At 57.1% G+C, this 22,805-nt stretch overlaps 1 protein-coding gene across 1 annotated transcript; it reads right to left on the bottom strand.

Moving 5' to 3' along the window:
* Positions 1–8,318: 8,318 nt before the first annotated feature.
* RPH3A (rabphilin 3A) lies at positions 8,319–21,330 on the bottom strand (the record flags this gene model as incomplete). The annotated part of the gene is made up of 18 exons (XM_084297634.1): positions 21,233–21,330; positions 16,253–16,382; positions 16,079–16,165; positions 15,542–15,707; positions 15,152–15,178; positions 13,650–13,772; positions 13,104–13,184; positions 12,976–13,023; positions 12,704–12,901; positions 11,971–12,050; positions 11,615–11,689; positions 11,263–11,384; positions 10,725–10,851; positions 10,541–10,597; positions 10,228–10,379; positions 9,052–9,133; positions 8,674–8,770; positions 8,319–8,449 (listed from the first exon to the last, which is right to left on the bottom strand). The coding sequence occupies exons 1-18, from the start codon at positions 21,259–21,261 to the stop codon at positions 8,319–8,321; spliced, it is 1,812 nt and encodes a 603-aa protein (XP_084153760.1). The 5' UTR covers positions 21,262–21,330.
* Positions 21,331–22,805: the final 1,475 nt, after the last annotated feature.

Here is a 22,805-nt window from a genome sequence, read left to right as displayed (position 1 = left end):
GGCTGCTCCAAACCCACCGGTGACACCAGGGAAGCTCTGTGCTGCCACCGTGTCACCCCCCAGCCCCTCCAAGCAGCAACAGCCCCAAATAAAGCCCAGTGGGGAGCAGCAAGCGGAGGGATGGCCGGCTCCTGATTTATGCTGAGATGGTTTTTGAGCAAGCAAAATAAAACCACTGTGAATGGGAGATCTCGGGGGCAGAAATAAGATGAAGTGGCATCCCCTCGAGCACCTCCCCGTGCCACTGGCAGCGCCGCCAGCCAATTATGCAGATCGCCAGGGCACAAGCGCCTTCCCCGGGTCATTTTTCAAATGATTAAATATAAAAAGGCCCAGGCGCAGCTCGTATTTCAGTGTTAATGTTGCTGCCAAATATTATCACGTCGACGCCGGCTGTAAAACGGAAGCAATCAATAACCCCGGGGCTCGGGCTCCGGCACCGTGCAGCGCCCGGCCGGGGCAGCCTGCTCCCCGTCATGCCTCTGGGTTTGGGACCACCTCGTAGGATGCTCTCATCCCTTTTTCTTTGCTTTTCCTTTGGCACGGGGTTCATGCACTTTTTTTTCTTCATGCGTCTCCTTCCCAAAGGGAGCGACACCCGGCGCGTCCGCAGGCCAGCAGGTTCCGAATTTGGGAGCCACACGAAGGGCAGCCCCCGGGTCTTTTGGGGCCAGCTCTCCCTGCCCTGAACAAACCCCAGCTCTTTGTCCGCCCGTTGCATAAGCAAACTGAGCTCATGTCTCCCTTTGAATGAATTATTCACACTTGGCTCCGCACGCACTAATATTTAAAAGCCACTGCTGTGGGAAACGCTGTTCCTTTTTTTCCAGACGTCGTTCCAGACGGTTCAGCTCGGACCATTCACCGAGGAACAATCTGGCACGCTCGTGTTGTTGTTCCCTTTCTCCTAGCAGCACGGACAGATGGGCAGAGGCGGAGGGGGGTGAGGAAGGGACGGGACCTCCTTGTCCCCAGCGTGCGCCCGAGCGAGCGGCGCCGTGCAAGGAGCGCATCCCGCACGTCACCACCTCCTCAAGAGCATCACTTGGCTTTGTCCTGAGGATCTTGTCTCTTGTCCTGGTGGGTGGTGAGGATGTGCCCCGTGAGGATAACGGATACAGACTCGCAGGTTGCGTGGGAAGAGCTTCCGCAGCCTCCAGGACAGCCCTAAATCAGGATGGGTCCCAGCCTCGTCACGCAGCACGGGGCAGGAGCAAAGCCCCCGAGCCCTGGAAACGATTCAAGTCCATCTGCTGGGCAATCCTGGAGCAAAATCCTGGCCTTTGGGAGCACAGCAAGGCCAAGGCTCTGGCTGTGCCACATCTCCTTGAAGGGGTCCCTCTGGTCCCCATCCCAGCTGGAGGTGAGCCCCCCGGGCCATGTCCCCGTGCCCAGCGGGTGGCTTTGCTGCAGCACCACAGCACAACGCCCCCCGACCCGATCTATTGGGGTGGCAGAGCTCTGCAGCAGGGTGCTGGGGTGGTGGCCAGCACCTTTTTAAATGAGCACGAGCCCCAGAGGGGGCAGGTGGCAGCACCAATGTCCCCCATGCCCCCAGCACTACGTGCTCCAGGGGGGATCCTGCCCCCAGGGGTCCCGGCTGCCCCCCAGGGCAAGCAGCATTCGTGTGGCACCTCCAAACCTTCAGGATTTAACAGGGACACGCTCCTTGTTAGCCTGCTGGTCAAACCACCCCGAAGCGATTCACGGAGGCTGTGGAGAGCTTTCCTGCAGCAATCAGGGTTTCCATGGCAGGGCTCTTATCAGGTAGATAACAATCGGCTATTCAGCCCTGCCTGGCTGGCCTTTAATTAATCACGCTGACCCTCGTCCCAGGGACAAAGCCAAGTGACAGAGACACCCGTGAATTTCTTAGGCTCTCAGCCCCAGCCCACCCTGCCTATAAACCCCAGAGCTTCACCCCCGTGGCTGTTCCCTTTGACCCAGCAACAATTCCTCCTTTCGGCTTTTCATCGGCCACAGCTTTTCTTCTCCTCAGGGTTTGGTGTCATCGAGACGAGCCTTTTTTTTTCCTTTGACAGTTTCTGGAAGGATTTATCAGAGCGCTGCCAGCAGTAAGGAGACTCCAGTTATCTCCCCATCCCTGATGGAGCCAGAGAACCTGCTTGGCTCTGGTTTCCAACCTGCCCCAGGTGCCGTGTCCCACTCCATGCATCGCTGTGCTCCCTCCAGAGATGTCTGCCCGACCCCAGCTGCTCTCATTCATCTCCCCACATCCCCCAAAATCACCCTGTGTGCTGCTGACCCCTTGGGCTGAGCACACACAGCAGCTCTGTGTGTGACCCCACGAGGTCCCGCTGACGCTCAGCTCCCTCACCCCTCCTGCGAGTCCCACGATCCGTAACGAGCTGCTCTCAGCTAACATTAACTCCACCGGGAGCACACAGAGGTGCAGTTTTCCACCTCTGACTCAGCACAGCCACAAGTTCCTCTTGTGGCCTCAATTTTAGCCTTGCTAAGGTTTCCCTGTCAGAATTTTCCCTTATCCGCTCGCTTCGTGCCAAGCCAGCCCCACCTGCAGCTGGCTGCTGCCTCCCCAAACCTGGCTCAGGCTCTGAGATCCTTTTAATCTGGGCTGGAATCGAACCCAAACCCGAACCCAGGTGGCTGTGGTGCAGGTGGCAGGAGGACCAGATTGCCCAAACCTGTGTCCTGCGAGCAGGCGGAGCTGCTGAGCCCAGGGCTGATGCTATCCAGGACCCACGCAGCGAGGAAGACCAGACCTGCAGGCATTTTCTAATTAAAAGCCACTTTTTCCTAGCAATTTGGTGACGTGGGCATCACCAGCCCACCCCGGGGGAGGACCAGCCCCCCAAATCCCCTCCCAGCTGGCAGAAACCCAGCGGGGCTTAGCGCATTTGTTTAGCTGTAAGCCGCAGACAGGTACACGTTGTGGGGCCGCTGTCTGTACAAGAAAATCAGCATCACGCCCAGTTAATATTCAACCCGTGATTAATCAAAGGACTCCTCTCCCTGCTCCCATTGTGCTTGCTGCTCGCCTGCGCATCCTTTACTTTTGTTTAAGTGCAGGCGGAGTCGATTGGAAGCGGGGATTTATGGTGGCTGCCAAGCACCCCGCTCCCCGACGGCAATAAGTTATATTCCCATTAGGCAGCGTGCAATAAAAAGGGGATGATATTTATTCTGGGGGTTTTTGTTTTCCCAAGAAAGCCCCCAGAACCCACACAGCTGCTAAATCGCGTCCCCGTTATTTTGCAGGTGCTGCTGCTTCCCCACCCAGCACCTTCCCCGACCTCTCCTGCTCGGGGCCAGCTCCACCCCAAGGAACCAGAGCAGCCAAAACCATCAGGGCCAGAAGGAACCCTCAGCACCGAGCCACATACAAGGACCCGCAGGGCTCAATCCATCACTGAGCAGCTGGATTTAAGAGAGTAAAACGCTGGGGGGCTGTGGAGGTGCAGAGCTTCTCCTTCAGGCTTTCTTCTCTCTCCGACCCCCTGGCAGATTTCCCCAACCCCAAAACCACTCGTCAATGGGCCAGCAGCCCAGGGGAGGTGCTAGCCACAGCTCCGCGCATCCGAGTGACAGAGCAGAGGTTTATTTTTAGGCTTGGCCCCGATGGCATGCAAGCCATTGATCCAAGCTCGTAATTACATCGTTATCTGTGCCCTACGAGATGAAGAGATCTGTGGATGCGGGATCTGGAAAAGCTGGGCTTGGAAGTGGATAGAAAAGGGATTTATTTGTTGTAGCTTCTCTGTTTCTAAGTGGAGTATTACATAGTAAAAGTTTGCTTTTACTTTTTTTTATTATTTTTTTATTTTTATTTTTATTTTATTGTTGTTATTATTATTATTATTTTTTTTTTTTTTTTCTCCTGGGAAGAAGGAAATCCTGTCCATGGGAAGGCTGAAGGGAGGGAGCTGGGATGCCCAGAAATCGCCCTGCAGCAAGCAGGGACCCTCAGGACCTCCCTGCACAAACCCTAAGGGTCCCATGGGGGTGTCCTTTAGCTCTGTGTGGCCCCCACCACCTCGTCCTCGCTTGCTGCTCGTGAGTCCATGAGAAAATCATGCAGGACACACGCCGCCTGCTCCAGCAGAAGGGGCAAGAGCCCAGTTTGGTCTCCAGGACCAGCCAGGGCTCCCCTTCCAGGCCAAGTGCCTGCTGTCACCCGTGCTTTACAGCCCTCAAAATGAGGAGCAAATCGGTATTGATTTCGGAACAACTGGAGCTGTAAATTACTGGTCATGACTGGCTCGGCCAGTACGGAGATGAGGATCTATCGATCGCACCGAGGGCCTAAATCTAATTAGCACGCAAGGAGGCTCGTTGGAAGCAGCAGAACCACTCAGAGGTCCTGCGATGTAATTAAAGCGGCCAAGTTCCCCACAAAAGCAGGATGCAAAATGCAAATTATGGTCCCGACTGAGCACGATTCACAACCCAAGGGCTTCCTTCTCAGAGAGGGCGAGAAGAAAATGGGAGCAGAAATATCAATTGGGGGGACAAAGGATCCTCTTTTACCCCCAGGTGCCTCTCTCCCTCTCTTTTGAAGCCGTTCCCGTTCAGGATTTCACAGCTGGTGGGGGATCACGGGTGGGATCCCAGTGCCAGGGCGCAGGGACCCTCAGTGGGTGCCCACCAGGGGGGACACGGGGTGGCTGCAGTGCACAGCGGGCGAACACGGGGAGGAAAAAGCACAAAGTTCTCGAGCTGGACAACCACACACAGAAAAAGGAAGTCACGACGCAGTTTTGGGGCCGCTAGACGTCTCCAGGAACTGGTTTTCGGATGAAAAAGGGCTGCCTGTTTCCTGCCGCTGGAGGTTGGGAAGAGAACAAGCGAGAGAAAAAGGGGAACTCTGCGGGCCCCGCTGCACGGTGGTCACGGGGACGGAGCTTTGCTCTTCGTCCTGCCACAGCCACACGCTGACAGCCTCGGGCTTGCTGGAAAATAACCCAATTCCAGTTTTTGGGGCAGCTGCAGGGCTCTGGGATCCCCGTCTTGCAAAGACAGGGCAGCATCTTCTGCAGCTCACTGGGAGCTAATGCCATTTTTTCCCTTTTCCTCAGAGTTTGCCCCCGAAGAGGGGAGAACCTCGGGCAGTTTTTTCTGCCAGCGTGCATGAGAGCACGAGGAACCCCAGAGAGCTCAGGGTCCTCGTTAGGAGCATCATGCAGCCAGCACCACCAGGCAATTTTAAATAAAAAACACATATAAATATAAATATAAATATAAATATAAATATAAATATAAATATAAATATAAATATAAATAATATAAATATTTGCCTTTCTGCTCCCTGCTGCTGGCTTTTAGGCACACAATAAAAAGGGAAAGGGGCACTACCAGGGCTGGAGGTGCAGGGGGAGCATCCCGGTGCCGTGCATGGAGCAGCAGTGACACCTTCTGCTGGCTCTGGGCATCGCCACCAGCTCCTGGCTCCGTCCCTACAAGCTCTTTTTTGGGGGCACGGAGGAGCTGGGTGTCCCCATGGGGACCACCCCACGTCCCCCTGCCCAGGGCTGGGGCATGGTCTTGGCTCGCTGACACCCCACGGGGTGACACCGCACCGGTATGCACCCCCCCATGGTTTGGGCTGCGGGAAAACGAGCCTAAAAATGCCAAAAAAAAAAGAGAAAACAATAAAAATTTGCTGGGGTAGCACAGCGGGCAGAGGGTGGGTGCCACCCATGGGCATCACCCATGGCACCTGCACCCACGGGTGTCTCAGCCTCACGCCACGGGGTGATGCTCAACATTCACCCCACCCCGGCCTTTAACCCAGAGCCTCACCAAACCCCACAGCAGCCCCACTGCACCCTTGGGTGGGCAAAACCAAGCTGCGAAATGCTGTGAGCCCCCCGTCCTGCTGTGCTGCTCCTCGCCCAGCATAACCCAACGCCACCTCCTGACCCCCCCAACCACCCCAGGCCACCTCCTGACCCACCCCGACCACCCCAGTTCATACACCCATGGGGAACAAAAAGAAGCCAAAAAAATTCACTTTTTTTCTTTTCCAATAGTCTCACTTTATTAGATACCACATCAAGAGAGGATGTTGTGCTGCATGCAGCGGAAGACTGGAGTATTTCTAGTTCCTGTGTAACATTTTCTCTTTTCGATAATATTTGTAAACTGAATATTTTGCTGTAAAATCACTGCATGCGAGTTGGAATGCAAACAGCAGTAGAAGAGGCTTTTTTTTTTTTTTTTTTTTTTTCCCTTAAATATACCATTCCCAATCCATACGTGCATGCTCTATTTACAACGAAAAGAAGTCATTCAGGGCAGAAATCACGATCAGAAAAAACTCAGGGGGAGGTGGCAGTGGAGACAAGGGGGGCGCTTCGCACAGGACTGCGCAGGGGAGCAGCAAGTTGCACTTCGTTGCATGGGTGCAGACGGATGGCTTGAGCTGCAGTTGTCTGAAGGCAAAGCAGAGCACAGGGGACAGGGGAGGAAGCTACCCCAATAAAAGCAACCCTAATTTAATAGATCTGCGCACGCGGAGGGGGCTTGGCTGTGCGCAGCTGGGATAGGTGAAGTGCTTGGAGGTTTGTTTTAGTTTTTTAAAGGTGTTTTTGTCCCCAAGCAGACGTCTCCTCATCACGGCTGGGGATGGAGCTGTGCTAGCCAGAAGGGATCACACAGCATCCTGCAGCCGCGCCACTGTTCAGAGCACCACGAGCACCCTGCACGGCTTCCAGCACAGGGAAAAGACCCCAAAAAAAGAGGTTGTTTCACCCAGATCCTCTGCAGAGCCTGCTCAGAGGGCAACACAGCTTGGGGCCTCCAGGATGCAGCACTTACCCACAAAGAGCCTAATGCACACAGGGAAGACAGAGTCCCTTTTCAAAGCATCCTCATCCTCTTTTCAGGCAGCCCCCTGCTAGCCCCCCATGGTTAAGGGCATTGAGGAGTCAGTGCTCTTGGTTACACCCTACACCTGCATCCTAAAAGCAAAAAGGAAGCACAGTGCACAGGAGGACAAGGATGCCCCATAAAGAGCTCAACAATGCAGTGAACACGGAATGCCCATGGAGAGGCTTTTTTAAGGGAGTGATCAATTCCTGCTGGTTGGGGACTGTCCCACAGTCACAGGGCTCCTAAATAAATTAAATACACGAGGAGAAAGGGCAAGGAAGGGGGTGGTTGGTGTGGGAGAGGTGGTCGCAGAGAGCACTTTGGGGTATGCCGTGTAGGAAAGCCCCAGGAAGATGCTCACTGCAAGTACCTACGTGGGGTAAATTCCCTGGGGGAAGGATGTAGAAATAAATAAGTCAATAAATAAAAATTGAGCATAGGAAAACGAGCCAACCAAGGGAAAAGGAAGCTCCGCAGCACAGCTGGATTCAGACCACAGCACAGGCTACAGCAGCGAGTGGCGAGGGGTTTGGGGTCGGGCGCTGCGCGGCACGCAGAGCTGGGAGCTGGCCACCGGTGTCCCAGCGGTGCCAACGGGGACATTGCTGAGCTCGAGGCTGGCCAGAAAGAGCAGCTGAAGCAGAAATGGGACCCAAAATGATCAACATCAGCCCGGGAGAGGCTTGGCTCTCCTGCTGGCGCTAGCAACTAAAGCACCTCCAGACAATGGCTACGGCACGGCTTGAAGACGACAGCTCTTGTGCAGACTTGCAATAAATAAATAAATAAATCTATAAATAAATAATCAGTTGGAAGACCTCTAACTGGCTCAGCTAATTCCAGTGTTTGTGGTGTTGTAAAGCAACAATCCTTGGACAGAGCAGCTAGAAAACAGCTGGGAAAACTGGTGGGAAACAGCTTCTCCCCCAGCTTCCCTCCCACCTGTTGGAAAGGGGACGCGCTGACCACGGGGCTGCAGCTCCTGAGCTCGTGGGGTGACCCCAACCAAAGCCAGCTCCTTCGTTACTGCAGCCACACGAGCAGGGCCACCAGTCCCCTGCTGCCACCTCCGTGCTGCCCCAGCCCCAGGGCTTGCAGGGCTGTGGGTCCTGCAGGGAGGAGCTGGCAGGGATGGGGTGGCACAGGGCAGGAGGAGCAAAAAAGGCTGAGGGATGCTCACGGGGAACTATTGCTCGACAGCATCACACAAAGGGATAATTCAATGACCCAAAAGAGAAAAAAATAAGGAGGTGAATATAAAAAAAATAAATCTGTGCTAGGTTTCAGGCGGAGGCGAGAAGAGGGCAGGGGATGCTCGGAGGAGGCAGAGCGGTGCTGCTGCCCGGGGCTGGGGCCACGTAGCGAGGTGTGACAGCGCTGGAAGACAGACGGACAGACAGACGGACGGACGTCGGTCGGGCCTGCAGGGACGTGGCGGGGGGTTGGGAGGGGGCACGGCTCCCCCCTTAATCGCTGGCGACGTGGTTCTCGTTCTGGAGGGTGTGCCAGCGCTCGATCTTCTTGTCCTTGTTCTTCAGGCACTCGTACCAGTGTTTCAAGCGCTCCCCCTTCGCCGTAATGCCGAGCTGGCACCCGCCTGGAGGGGGAAATCGTGCTCAGAGCTGATGCTGACATTCCCACACACCATTTCCATTGAGATGGGCCCCATGCTTTCATTTTTTTTCTCCACCTCCCAGACTTAAAACCTCCTGGAAACCCCCGGAGCCAGCACAGGAGACCCCAGCGGGATGCTGGGGATGGGGCAGGGTGAGGGGGCCCCACGCACCCCCCAAACCCGGAGCGTGCAGGCCCGCAGCTCACCGATGTAATCGTTGGATTTGCCGATGTCGTAATCCCAGACGGAAATGTCCAGAGACTTCTTGGCCAGGTCGCTGTGCTTGATGTCGTAGAAGAACTCCTACAAAGGGAGAACACCTGGGTTGTCCCACATTTTCAAGGAAAATCCACCCCAAAAAAACCAAAAAACACAGATAAGGAATGGCAAACATCCCCTCTGTACTTGATTCACAATCAAGTGAGAGGACATTTATACACTAACAAGCTTCTCATCAAGCTGGTGGATGAGGCTCCAAGGTTGGGGGGCCCCCTCCACCCACACCCCACAATTTGAGGTCACCCACGGCCTGTGACACACACTTAGGGTTGGTTTAAGAACACAAAAATGAGACCCAGCCTTACCTCGTTGAACTCTGGATTCAACGTTTTCTTTTTTATCTGGGTCTTATGCTTGGCCTTTTTTCCCATGTCAGGTTTCAGCCAACTGGGGGCAACAGAAAACAGCTCAAAATTCAAGTCAGAGAAGAGGGTGAACTTATAAGCTAGGGGGGGAAAAAAAAAAGTGAGTTTTTGGACTCAAAGAAAAAAACACAACTGGAAATATTTAAAGCAAAGAAATGGGTTAGCCAGCCTTCCTTCCCGCCTTCTAAAATTATCTAAAATAAATGAGTAAAATCCTGAATACCATTTTTTTTTTCCCCTCGTATTGGCAGACTACACGGGGAAACCACCGAGCTGCTCTGCAGGGAGCTGAGCTGGGGCGGTCGGGGAATGGGGAAGGAGCAGCCGGGTCCATCAGCATCCGCAGTGGCAATCGCTGCCTAGTCCCCAGCCTGGCCACTGGAAAACCCAGCCAGGAATGTGGGAGACAGACAGATTTTTATATATTAAAAAAGCTGAAAATAGCCCAGCAGTGTTGAACAAAGCCCAGGCCGGCACGCTCAGCCAGGGCGGCTTCGCCCCAAGAATTTGGGATCCCGCAGGGGTTCATGATCAGGCTCTGGGGGTCTGGCTGCAGACCCGAAGCTGAACTGCACAGTTGGTGTTGATCAGATCCACGTGGAAGTCGGTTTAAAAACAGAAAGCTTCTGTTTGTGGGAAAGGAAAATAAAAAAAGAAGAGGGAGACGGAGAAGGAAAAGCACTCGGTGCCACTCAGCTACAAGAAAGGATGTGCAGGGTGCTCAACGCAAGAGTTATTGAATGGTGTTTAGGGAGAACAGAGGGTTGTATTATTGTTTTGTTTTGTTTTGTTTTGTTTTCCCTGAAGCAGTGAACAGCAATGAGCACCCATCTGCAGCCACAACTGCAGCCGGGAACAGGTTGCTGTGTACGAGCACAAAATTAACGGGATCTTCACCCGCACGCCCTCAGCACCCCGCGGCGATGCCTCTGCCCAGCTGGAAGCCACCCTGGTTGAATTTCAGCCAGGCAGGAGCACTGCCACCCCGCTCCAGCATCACCAGCAGTGCTTGGGAAGTGCTCTGCTCGCTCCGGTGGCTGTGGACGGAGCTCTCCGAGACAGGACAGCGGGTGACCGCACGGCCACGGCACGGGGAGGCTCCCAGCTTTCACTTACAGCTTCACGAAGGGGTCCGAGTACCCGTTGGCATCCATGGCAGCCAGGTGCACGCAGCGCACGATGCCCACGATCAGCCCTCCCTGCTGCGTGCTGTACATCAGGGACACCAGGATCTTGCCGCGCTCCTCAATGTCCCCGCCGCGATCCACCTGCGAGGGGAAGGGAGCAGAGATGGGGACGCGGGGCTGGGGTGGGTCCAGGCAGAGCAGAGACACGAGGGGCACGAGGAAGACGTGGTGCAGGACCCCGTGAGGGTGCAAGGAGGGGTTGCCACGGGAGAGATGGATTGCAGCACTCCGAGGGCTCCTACCTCCTCCTCGTACAGTGCCATGCCGCGAGACGAGCCAGTTGTCCCAGTACGCTTCATCTGGGGTGGGGAAGGGAAAAGGAGAGAGTGCCATGAGCGACTGGGAGAGGCAAACGGGCTCCCTCCCGTGAGCCAGTTTTAGTGATCTACAAAATAAAGGTGACAAAGAAATGCCACGGGAACTCACTGGTATTACTCTCTCCAAGCAGATGTTGAAGTTCTTTTTCTGGTTGGCTTTGAGTTTTTTCAAGGAAACTCGAGTTTCTCCAATAAACTCGTTGTGGCCAAATTTGTCTTCGTCGCACACGGAGATCCTGGAGGGAAGGGGGAGGGTGGAGAGCACATCAGGCAGGCTGCAGCAATGCCTGGCACACGAACCCGGCCCCAAAAGTCCCTGTGGGGGCAGGCAGAGCACAGCCCCGCTGCATCCTCTGGACACCCACTTCTGCCCCAACCAAAAGTGGCCAGAAAGCATCAATAATTTTAACGTGCTGCGAGTCGGGGCAAGGAACAAAAGGTGAGCTTCCTGCAGGTGGGAGGCAAGAACCATTTTCAAAAACCCCTTAGTGCTTTGCTGGGACGCTGGCGTGGAAAATACCAACCTACATACATTAAGAGATTACGACCAATATCGGTAACGTGTATTTTTTTCTTTCTAAATGGCCACAAAAACCAACGCATCCATGCAAAGTCCAGCAATTTTGGACCACCCGGGACACCCCCACTCCCGCTCCTGCCTGAGCGTTTTGCGCTGCATGTCCTCGTCCGTGATGCCGTGGTACACCAGGGTCTCGTTCCACACGGGGTTGCGGGTGTTGCGCAGGGTCTTCGTCCTCAGCTTGTTTGACTACGGCAGCGACACGAGACGGAGGAATTACACACCCAAAACGCGGCTTTGGGCACAGGAGCGCAGCCGAGCCGCTCCTCTGAGCTGAGACAACTTATCCAAGAACAAGTTCGATTTATTTCTAATACATAAATGTTGTTCAGACTAAAACATCACCAAAAATTTAAGCTCTTTCCTGATCTGATGGCGTTTGCCTGTGCTTCCATGGGGATGCAGCCCCCAGGACCCACCTTGCTGGCTCCGGGCAGGAGGTGCAGTTTCACGTAGGGATCCGCCAGGCCGTTCGAGTCCATCGGTTTTAAGCCCTGAAGGATCATGAAGGAGACACGGGGAGTGCATCCTCAGCGAGAAAGCCAGGAAAGAGCAAGCAGGGCCACCAAAGTGTCCCCCCCCAGCCAGGAGGTCCCAGCTCACATCCCCAAGTCCTGCTTCCAGCCCCATCACACCCCGGGAGGTGGGCACCACATTGACACCCACAAAATAAAGGGGATAAGGACCTTTGTGGCCGTGTGACACACGCACAGGGTGATGAGATGCTCCCCTGGGGGTGGCCGGGGGGGGGGGTCTGTGCCCGCCGTGCGCTCACCTTGGCCCGCAGGAGGGTGCAGTGCAGGGCGCTGTTCTCCTGGTCGTACAGCAGGCTGAACTCCAGGGCACCCAGCGTGGCTGGCAGCAGGGGGAAAACGGCACCTCGTTAAAAGCCCAGCCAACACCTCTGCTTACCCGGCCCCGATTAGCAATAATTGGGAGGATTTGCTGCTCGGATGTAGGGGCTGCTCAAAAGGCGGCGCTGGCGTCAGCCAAGCTGCGGTGTGCACATCCAGCCAAATTCGTGATCATCGGAGCGCTGCCTGGTGTTCAAAGGGGGACACAACCCTGAGAGCCTCCTGGGGACGTCCCCTGGGGACACCACGCCACCCAGCACCAGCCTGAGGACGTCTGGCAGAGCGGATGGGCAGCTGGAAGCCCACAAGGTCCTGCCCCATCATCTCCAAGCCCAAGCTCCAAGTCCAAGGTTTGGTTTCAGGGGCTGAAACCAAACCATGAAGACACCCCTTGGGCTCTGAGGTCCTTCCCGAACACAGAGCTATCCAAGCACCCAAGGCTGATATTTTGGGGAGGGTTTTGCTGTTTCTGCCTGGAGAAAAGGAACCACAGGAGAGCCCAGCTGCGACATTTCTTTGCCAGGAGTCACAGCCCCGTTGGCAGGGGGACGATGACACTCGGGAGCTGTGTCCCACAGCAGCCACCTCACCAAAACCCAGGGTTTCCCCTCAAAACCACGGATCCCACCCGGCACCAACCCCCTGGGTACGCACTGCCTTCATCAGAGTCGTAGCTGTTGGCGTCCTCCTCCTCTTCCTCGGGGGGCGGCTGCCGCAGTGGGGCAGGGGGCTGCGGGGCGGCGGGGGGCCGGGCTGGCCTCTCCTCCCGGGCTGGGGGCACGGCGTAGCCCCCACCACGCTCCTCCCTGGGGGCTGCACGGGCTGGCTCTGGGGGTCCTGGCGGTGGGTTCGCTGTAGGAGAGACCCCATTAGTCCCCGGAATGTGTCACCCCCCAAAGAGCCCTTGCAGGGTCCCCAACTTTTACCTTGCGCCTCCAGGATCCGGCCGGCCGCCCCAGGACCCGTCCTTCCCGCTGGGGAGAGATGGGTGGTTAGAGAAGGAACAGCATCGGGGTGTCCCCATCCCCAGGGACCGTCCCCACAGCGTCCTTACCTGCGGGTGCTGCTGGGCTGGGGGCGGCAGCGGGCGGCGGGGGCGGCCGTGGGGCTTGCAGGGAGTCGGCTCGCTTCACCCCTGCAGGGGAGGCAGGGGCGGTGAGGAGATTTTGGATACACCCAGATGGCTCTGCTGGGGAGCATCGCAGCAGGGGGAGCACCGCGGCACCGACCCGCTGCCAGCCCCCACTTCCCTGCTGTCCCCAACCTTCCTTCTCCTTTTTTGTCCCCAAATCACCATTTTTTTCCTGCTGTTTTTGAATTCGAAGAACGCTCAGCACTGCTCCCTCCTAACGCCAGGCAGGAGCACCACGCCATGAGGGTGTCATCCCCTCCCCAAGCGGCTGCACGGGACAGGAACGTACCCACCCTTGGGCACACACCTGAGCCTGTCCCTTTCCCACGAATTACAGAGGATTTGGGCATTTTCCAACCATTTTCAGCTTTACCAAACACGCCCACAAGCTCAGCCCCTCGGTGACAAGTGGGCACTGCGCTCCCGTGGCCACCCACGTCTGCGCCCAGCCCTCGGCGCGGCTCTCACCGGGGCTCCTGGTGGCCCCGCTCTCAGCGGCGTAGTCACGGCCATCGGTGTCCTCGCTGCCACACGGCCCCGTCCTGGCCTCGGCCGGCTTACGGACCCGGGTGGCCGCCGTCACCTCGCTGCCTGTGGGAGCCAGAAGCACAGGGGTGAGGCTCGTCCCCTCGTGTGGCCACCAGCCGTGCCCAAGGGGGCAGGAGGAGGCACCGAGGGGGTGGCCACCGCTGGTGGGAGGAGGAAAAGAAGAAGAAAGAGGAGGAGGAGGGTGGGTACAGCCACCGGGGCATCCCAAACAGCGCTTTGCAGCATCGCAGACCACGAGCCACCCAGCAGGGCACAGCTCTGCCCCACAGAGCCCACACAGGGTCCTTGGGGAGGTCCAAAGGACGACGCACACACACCACGGGGACACCGGGAGGCACGAGAGAAAAACAAGGATAGAGGCATCCATCAGCGCCCGTCAACCCCTAATGGCATGACAGCTCCGCGGACGGGACATCATATTTTCCTTTTGCTGATCATCTTCCATTTATTAGCGAGCCACCGGCGACAGCTGCCTGCGTCTCATTTACCTCCGCCGTCCGGGCGGATAAATCACCGCCACGCGCAGCGGGGTGCCCAGAGCGCCGCTCCTTGATAAATTGCAGCCCGCAGACGGGGCGCAGAAAGGTCTCGGCACTCACCTGGCTCGTAGGGGGGAATAAATCTCCGCGGTGACACAAATGGGATGTTTATCCTTGGCTGCGCCCTCTGGGGCGCCGGGTGCAAGGAGAAAGCCGAACGCAACGGATTGCGGGGGGTGGCGAGGGGTGCTGGGCACGGGGGGAGCAGGGGAAAAAGGAGGCTGAAAGCAGGAGCCCTGGTGCTCAGAGACAGCGGGGCACGGGGTAATTTTATGAGGGAGGTTTAGGAAAATCACGGGCAGGTTGTGGGTGTGCTGGTGGCCAGGAGCGGCTGTGACAAATCCTCCCTGCCCAGCAGGAGAGCCAGCGGCTTAAAGCAGCCTGCTGGGAGCTTGTGGAGCTTAATTACGCCAGTTTCCATCACGTTTAAATAGGGTCTGAATTAAAGGGGTTCCCCAGCCGCTGCTGGAAATCACTGCCCTGCCAGCCCACCAGCACTGCGAGCTGTAACATGGGTTGTGGCCAAGCCCCTGCACCCACAGCACCCCCAGGATCCGTCCCTGCCTCCAGGAGGGAGCACAACTCAGCACGAGGCTGAGGAAGAGGAGGAGGAAGAGCCCCTGGCCAGGCTGCCCCTGCCGCATCCCCACCTCGTTTTGTCCGCTCGCAGCATGGCACGAGGTGGAAACCCAACGCAGAGACCCGAGCAGCTCGGCTGCTCCATCCCTGGAGCCCACAAGCCTCCCAAGGCTTCAAAGGGAGATTTTCTAAGGACTGAAAATCCCGCTGGGCAGCATCCAACAGCAGGGAGCAAGGGGAGAAAACACCGGGAAAGGCATCGGGAGGAGGGCACGGGCAGGGGGGGCGCACGGCGGCGCTTACCGCAGCGGTCCTGCTCGTCCTCCTGGCCTTGGGAGCACAAACAGAGCGAGAAGTGGTGAAGCTGCTGCCCACCCGGGCCGTGCTGCCACTGGCTGCCCATATTGCCTATTTTTATTGTTAATTTATCCCAAGCTCCTGCAGCACCACGTTCCCACGTGAACCCAACACACGGCCAGGCGCCTTGGCGGCTTGCACGGGGCTGCTCGCTCAGGGGATCCCCCAAACCCGGAGACCCCAAATGGCACAGGAAAACCCTCCACGTGCAGGGACGGTTAGAAACGGGCCCTTTACAAAGCACTCAGCCTTCGTGACTGCTCTGGGCACTCTGCTAGGGCTCACCCTTACGAGTGATGGGGAGGAGAGCCGGGACCCCCAGGCAGTGCCACCTACCTCGGCTGGGCGCACGGGCGGGGAGCTTGGGGTCTTGGCTGGGGGGCTCCGCGGGGCTGGGCTCGCTGGGGGCCGAGGGCACCTTGCTCTTGCTGACGGGCATCGGCTGGGGCAGCATTTGCTTGGGCAAACCCTTGAAAAACCAGGCACCGGAGCGCTTCCACACCTGGGGGGACAAGGCAGGGGGTGGGCACGTTGGGCTGAAGATGTGCAGCCCCATAACCCCACCCCACAGCCCCTGCTTTCTATTTAATCAGCTCTTTGGCTTTTTGTGTCCGGGGATGGGTCTTGCCATGACCACACCTTCAAGGCTGAGATTATTTGCAAGAAAAAAAATTAAAAAAGGCTTTTTACCCACAAAACAAGAGCATCCTGCAGCAACCATGCCGATGTGGCCGGACGAGGTTAAATGAAGCAGAGGCAAAGCATCCCCTGGCCTGCTGCTGCTCCTGTCCCGGGGCTCGGGGTGGGACAGGGCACAAACAGGGGCAGGGGCTGTTGTGTCCATCCCAGGCAGGGGACCACGTCCACGCTCACCTCGCGCTGCTCGCTGCAGATCTTGCACAGCCAGATGGGGTGCGGGCGGCTGTTGGTCGTCTCCACGCCGCACTTGGTGCAGACGTTCTGGGGAGAAAGCAAAGAGCCATGGGGGCACCCCGAGGGGATCGTCAGCTCCGGGGGTGACGAGGCGGGGGTGGAGGAGAGCCTCACCTTCTTGCAGTCCTCGCAGACGACGCAGGCGGAGCCGCGGGGCCCCAGCTGCTCCCCGCAGAGGATGCAGCGGTTCACGCCGTCCCCCAGCACGCTGCGGCGCATGTCCTCCAGGCGGGTCATCAGGCGCCTGGCGGGAGGGGACAGGGGACATCCAGGCTGTCACCACGACCCCACAACTGCCTGGGGCCAGGCACCGCTTCCCAACAGCGGGGCGTGAAGGCACCCGTGGGAGGAACGCATCCCAGGGGACCCGCTGGGATATCACATCCCCCCTATAGTTTTACCATACTGGGCGCTCCTATTGACTTTTACCCCTGGCACGGACTCCGCCACGTGCACAAAAATGCCCAGTCAGCACCTTTTGGCACAGCAGATCGACATCGACCAAGTGGCTTTTGCCCAAATGGAAGAAAAAAAAATAAAAATCCATTCAGCCACAAGAGATCTCGGAAGGGCTTTAGTGAGAGGGCTGAGGGAATTAATTGGCTTTCTCATTTTCCATGGAAAAATATCGAGCAGAGTTTGCTGAAAATCTTAGAGTAAATCACAAAGAGCCCAGGGGTGAGGCTGTCAGAGCACATCTGGTTACCGCAGAGGTAAAACCCTCCACCGCGAGTCCCACAGACCCCGCAGCACAAAGGGGGCTTGCCAAGCCCACCCCACAGCAGCAGGCTGTCATCAGCTAGCCCCGAGTCCTGGCCCTAAAAATAGCACTGGAAGGAGAAAACCCATTATTTACGCCACGCAGGGAAGCGCGAGAAAGAAAGGAAGAAAGCAAGGAGGAGAAACAAGCCCACCAGAGCAAAGGGTGGAAAAACCTCGCCCGCGGGGGCTTTCCCCACTCCTGCCACAACGTGACCCAAATCTGACAAAGCTGCTAAAGGCAGCACGCGGTGAAAAAGGCAGGCACTTAGAAGACTTTCCCACATGTCCGATGACAGCTGCAGATTTATGACGGCCCTGCCGCTGCCGGCACCTCCGAGTCGCTCCCAGCCCCAGCAGAGGTGCCGCGGGCTCCCCGTGCCTCGCGCCGACGCGCGCCGCTCTCATTTCGCGTGGGTCCTTGGGAAGGGCTGGCAGCTTGAAAAAACCGGTTGTGGGTTTCAAGGTGTCCTCTGACAGTCCATAAAATGCCCGATGGGACCGACAGGAGCCCCTGGGAGCCCTTCGGCAGCCACAAAACCGAGCCCGCAGCGGGGACGCGGCGCTCCGCGAGGAAGCCGAGGCTGTCAGCCTCCCCAGGGTCCTGCTCCTTGGTGCTTCCCAGCCCACACACAGCACGCAGCACGGACTCGTTGTCCCCTCCTGGGACAAAACCCTTTATTTTCTTAGCAGCAAAGCTCATTTTGCTTTTTTTTTTTTCCCCCCCCTCTCCATGCTGCGAGAGCTCGGCTCCAAAGAGAGGCAGCTTCCCGCTGGAAATCTGCAAGCCCAAACAAACTTATTATAGAAACTAGAACAAATGGCACAATCAGAGCAGGGAAAAAAAAAATGAGGGGAAAAAAAAAAAAAAAGCCTTGGCATTTCAAGAGATTCATTATTTAGCTGCAAAATCATTCCCAGTCTCTCATTTAGCAGAAGCAGCTCCTTAAGAGGATTTTTAACCGGTGGAAGAGCTCCAGCAGGCAGCGAGCACACCTGTGGCACTCATTGAAAACGGAGCCCATTTGGCTAATTAAAACAGCCATTCAAGCCAGAGAAATTGGGCTTGCTTTTTTCCTGATCCAAAGGCTGTCACGAGAGAAGCGTCTAAAACATTCAAATACAGGTCCTGGGGTGAACCTGCCAGGAAAGGCTGAGGCTGGGACCTGATGAAGAAGCCGCGGGGCCGGCAGCTGCCTGGATCTCACCATCCCCTCTCTGCCCATGGCCAGGAGCAAGCCCCCTGCCTTCCCACGGGCCTTCCCTCCCTCTCCATCCTAGAAAATCATCTTTTTTCTCATTTTTACGACACATATAAAATAATCATCGAGTTCATCACTTTCCAGTGCACACCTCTGGGGTTACAGCGCCGTTTCCTCACCACCACGCACACCTCCAAGCGCCCATCCCTCCGACCTCGGCGTCAAGGAGCAGGAGAAAATGTGTCAGATTGTTAAAACAGGGAGCAAAAAATAAAACAAGCAGGGGGAATTGAAGCTGTCGGGAGCAGCTGGGAGCATCACAGCTCCCGGATTCAGCCTGGGAGAGGAGCATCCGTCATCTGCCCAGGAAATATGCAGGAGCGGCTGATGGCAGCACGATAGCAGGGCCGGGCAACACGGAGCATCTGCAACGCTTAACGTGTGCCCGAGATAACAGCAGTAAAACACTTCCCTGGTAGTATAACATCCGCCTGGCCCATAAATATGGTTTGGGAGAGCAAACGGAGTGCCTGCAGCGAGCAGCAGCCCGGGGAGGACGGGGCCACCGGCACCGCGTGCTGATGGTGCTGGGAGCTGGCGCAAAGTGTTTAGATGCTCACTGCCATGGCACTGCAAGGAGTGGTGGAAAACATTTATCTGGGTCTGAAATTGCCCAAAACAACCCCAGCAAGGTGCTGGAGGTAGCTGCAGGACAGGACGGGACCCACATGGCAAAGAGGAGGGGAAGAGAAAGGCGAGGGGGGTCACAGCCCGGCTGCGCAATTACACACTGACCTGTCTCCATGGGAAATAACGTGCCTTCAAGGTCTGAATATTAAAATCAAAGCTAATTTTAACAGCACAAAAAAAAAAGAAGAGGAGAAAAAAAGAGCTGAGCTACAATTTAAAGAAAAGAACTGAAATCAGGATGAAAAATTCAAAGCAGTTTTCTGCCCTTACAGGAGCACAGGTAGCGAAAGGCAGAGCATCGCCAGAGCCTTACAGCCCTGCTTTCAAAGCTGACCCTGTTCCTGTGATGCCCTACCAGAGGCTTGTAATTTCACAGGTTCATCCCCATCTCAGAAATAAGGGAAGAGGTTTGGGGATAAAAAAAAATCCCACAAAATCAAGCAGCGCGTGAGCTGTCCCCTGGCTACGCATTAACCTCGTCTCTTCCAGGAGCTGCCATCTCCTGTGACATTTCTGCCTGCCTCCAGCAGCCACCCTGCCCTCATCATCCCCTATTTTTATTTTTGGGCTGTCTGAGCACGAGGAAGAGACCGGGGTCCCCGTGGAGCCTCCCTGCTGCTGCCCACCGAGGTTAATGACTTTGGCCACCTGCTGCGGCACCGCGCGCATCGTCCCGGCAATGAGCAGCCCAACTGCAACACAACCCTGCCCCATAGCAGGTCCTCTCCCAGGAGGTCTCCAGGAATGGCCAGAGACGTGAAATTCTACCTTCGGGTGCTTAAAGAGCACCCGTGGGTGCTCCTGCATCCGCCAAGGCATTTTGGGGATGCTGCAGCCTCACGGCCGCGGCTCTGCTCCACCCCACAGGCTCGCCCGGACGCCCCGGCTGCTCTCGAGTCCTTCACCAGCCCGAGCCCGACGTGCCCACGGTGCTGCTTAGGATGATTCAGCTCCCGTTATCCTTCCAGTCTCCCTGCTACGAGACAACAGAGCCGGAAAAAAAAAAAAAAAAAAAGCCCAGAGTGTCCCTGTCCCCCTGTCCTACAACCCTCATCAGCATCCAGCCCACGTATCCCGCCGGCCGCCATCCACCCCGCTGCTAAAAATAGGCCTTCAACTGATTAATTTGGGCTGGCTTTGACACGAGTCTGCCTCCACAGACACCTCCCAGAGACCAAAATCGATCGGCTCCCGTCCTGCTGTGGGCGGTGGAGGCGGGGGGCACAGGGCTGGGGGGTTTGGGGAGCCAGGACCCCACACCTGCAGTGTTATCGGTGCTCCAGTGCTCCCAGTACGGCCCAGACACAGCCCTCAGCTGCTATTTGTGGAGGCGACTCCAAGTATTTCCCCCTCTAGACAGGACATTCACTTCATATAAACTATTCTTTATATTAACCAAATCTTGTTGTTTTTTTCCTTATAAACGGGACTCCCGTTTTTCCCCCGCACAGGAATAGAAAATCCACGGGGGTCCCCTAAAACCAGGCCTTCTGGGGCACCTCCCAGGCACACCTGGCAGACTGAGGGATGTGGCCAGCACCATCACATCCCCGCCAACAGCCCAGGACCATCCTGCAACACCCGGAGCTCTCCTGGAGAACCTCCCCGAGGCTCCCCACCGGGCGATGCCGCACCAGCCCGCCGCGGACACCACCCCGTATTATTTTCATCCTACAGCTCATGAATCCTACACGCTGTTGGGAAATGGGTGGCCACCCATGAATGGGGACCAGGAACCTCCCCTGGCTCCGGCACGAGGGGGAGAGGCAGCGCTTCCGCGCGCCATGGGTCTGCAGGAACGCACAACGGGGGGGAAAAAAAAATAAATAAAATAAAGATCTCCCTTGCTGCTCAAATTCACGTGAATGTAATCCAAAGAAGCGCCGCTGCTGAGCGTAATCCGCAGCTGGCTGGGAGTGTGCAAAGCTGGGGAAATGCTGCTCGTAAGCGCTTTCGGAGCATGAATCACCAAACCCAGCTCTTCGTGCCACTCGGAGGTGCCTCGAGCTGCTTTCTGCAGCAGTGTTCGGCCCCAAGTGCAAAATTCATCCTGGCCCGGTGGGGGAAGGCTCCAGGACCGGGTCAGCCTGGCAGAGGGCTTGCTGAGGAGCAGGTCTCTGAGCCAAAAAGTGGCTGGGGGTTGCGATGGACCCAGCCCTGCTCCCAGAGCAAGGCAGATGTCTCCTGGGGAGCTGCAGCTCTGCTCGTGGGGGGCTCAGGACACAGGCAAAGAGCATCAGCTCCGCTCTGCCAAACGAGCCATCGCCAACGATCCCTTCTGGGCTGAAAACTCCACCAGAATACAAATGTTGAGCCCAGCACGCAGCGTGCTGTCCCCACACCGCTGAGGTGCCCTCCACCGCACGGCCCAGGCACCTTCGCGCCCCAAAACGAGCCCCTCCAGCCCCCCAAAACGAGCCCCCTCCGCGCCGCCGCCGCTCACCCGATGCGCTCCTGCTCCATCTCCTCCATCTTCTCGGCGCGGGCGATGACTCGGTTGATGATCTCCTTCTCCTCATCCGTCAGCTCCTCGCCTTTCCGCGGCCGAGGGAGCCTGCGGGGAGAGGACAGGGAGCAGCCGCCGGGGCCGGGCTCATTTTTTTCTCCTTTTTTTTGGGAACAGCCGGGCACCAAATTCCCCCAAGTAGGGAAAAATCAGTTCCCGAATGTGGAGGCTCAGCAAGCACCCAGGGTGGTGTCCCACGGGCAATGCACATGGCACAGCCTGTCCCTGCTGTCCCCTCTGGTGGCATCTCCATCCCGGCCCCGTGCTTAGAGTAGATGTTAAAAACAAGGTCTGATGACCTGGCTCTGAGCATCTTCGCAGTTCCTGTGTCCCAGAGCTGCTTTGAGGGCACCTAAAACCACAGCCCGAGGTGCTGGGGCTGCTCAGCACCTTGCCCCTACACCCCCTGCCTGGGCTGCAGAGCTCTGGGGGAAAGCAGGCTGCCCCAAACTCCTTAAATCCCTTGGTGATGCCTCCACAACTGCTTTTCTTACACCCAGGGCGAGATCCTTCCTCTTCTCTTGGGACCATAATAGCAGGCAAAGTGCAAGAGGAGAAAAATAATTAAAGAAAACGAGATACTTACTGCTCCTTCTCGCTGCTGGAGGCACAGGGAAAGAGAGGAGACAGGGATTAGGGGAGAAATGGGATGGCACCAGCTCCACCTGCGCTCTGCCCCCCCCTACAAGCTCCCCCTGGTGCCTGGGGACCCCAAAATCAGCCCGGTCCCACCAGGATGGGGACTTGAGGAGGGGACAGTGCCCTGCCCATGGTGCCCAGCACGGAGCCCCAGTTCTTACCCGGCTCGGAGGGACATGGTCCTGTCTCCGGGGCACATCCAGCGGTCGGAGCCGCTGCCCACCACCGCGTCGGTCATCGCCGGGGGTCCTGGGGACACAGGGAGCGAGTTGGGGAGTGAGTTTGGGAGCGAGCCGGGCTCTATTTAGTGGCTGTCGGGCACTGACTCATCCCACCGGGGAGCCAGCTGCCTCGCCTGATCTTTGCAGGAGGGGACGAATCCATCATTTCGCCCACCGGGGTAGGGCAGAGCTCTTTGTCATCGCCGCCCTCCCCGCTGGCACCGAGGAGGGGACGGAGCAGGGATGGAGCAGCCCGGGTCCTTCCAAAGGAAAAGGACCCTACGAAGGAGGAAAGCTTCCCCCCAAGCCCAGCACACCCCTGCTGGGATGAAACTCCTGCTGTTGCGTTTCTGTTCGCTCGAGTCCTCGGGAAACGCAACCCAGAGCGGGGCTGGGGGAGGAGGCGGCAGCAGGACCCGAGCACAGTGCCCGTGCCTGCTCGTCTGCGAGAGGCTCAGCCAGGCAGGGAGCTGTTCAGAGCCTTCCCAGAGCAGCAAAAAGCGGCAGATTTCAGGAAAAAGCCGACCGGGGTGAAACCCAGCCCGGCTCCCTTTCTGCAGCTCGCTCGTTCCCACCCAAGCACCCAATATCGCCATTTATTCACCCATTTTTTTGCCACTTCCAGGGCAATGCGGCACGTGGGGGCTGCT

The sequence above is a fragment of the Netta rufina genome (assembly GCF_964035555.1).
Source record: "Netta rufina genome assembly, chromosome: 17".
NCBI lineage: Eukaryota > Metazoa > Chordata > Aves > Anseriformes > Anatidae > Netta > Netta rufina.
This window is presented reverse-complemented; position numbering and strand designations above follow the sequence as displayed.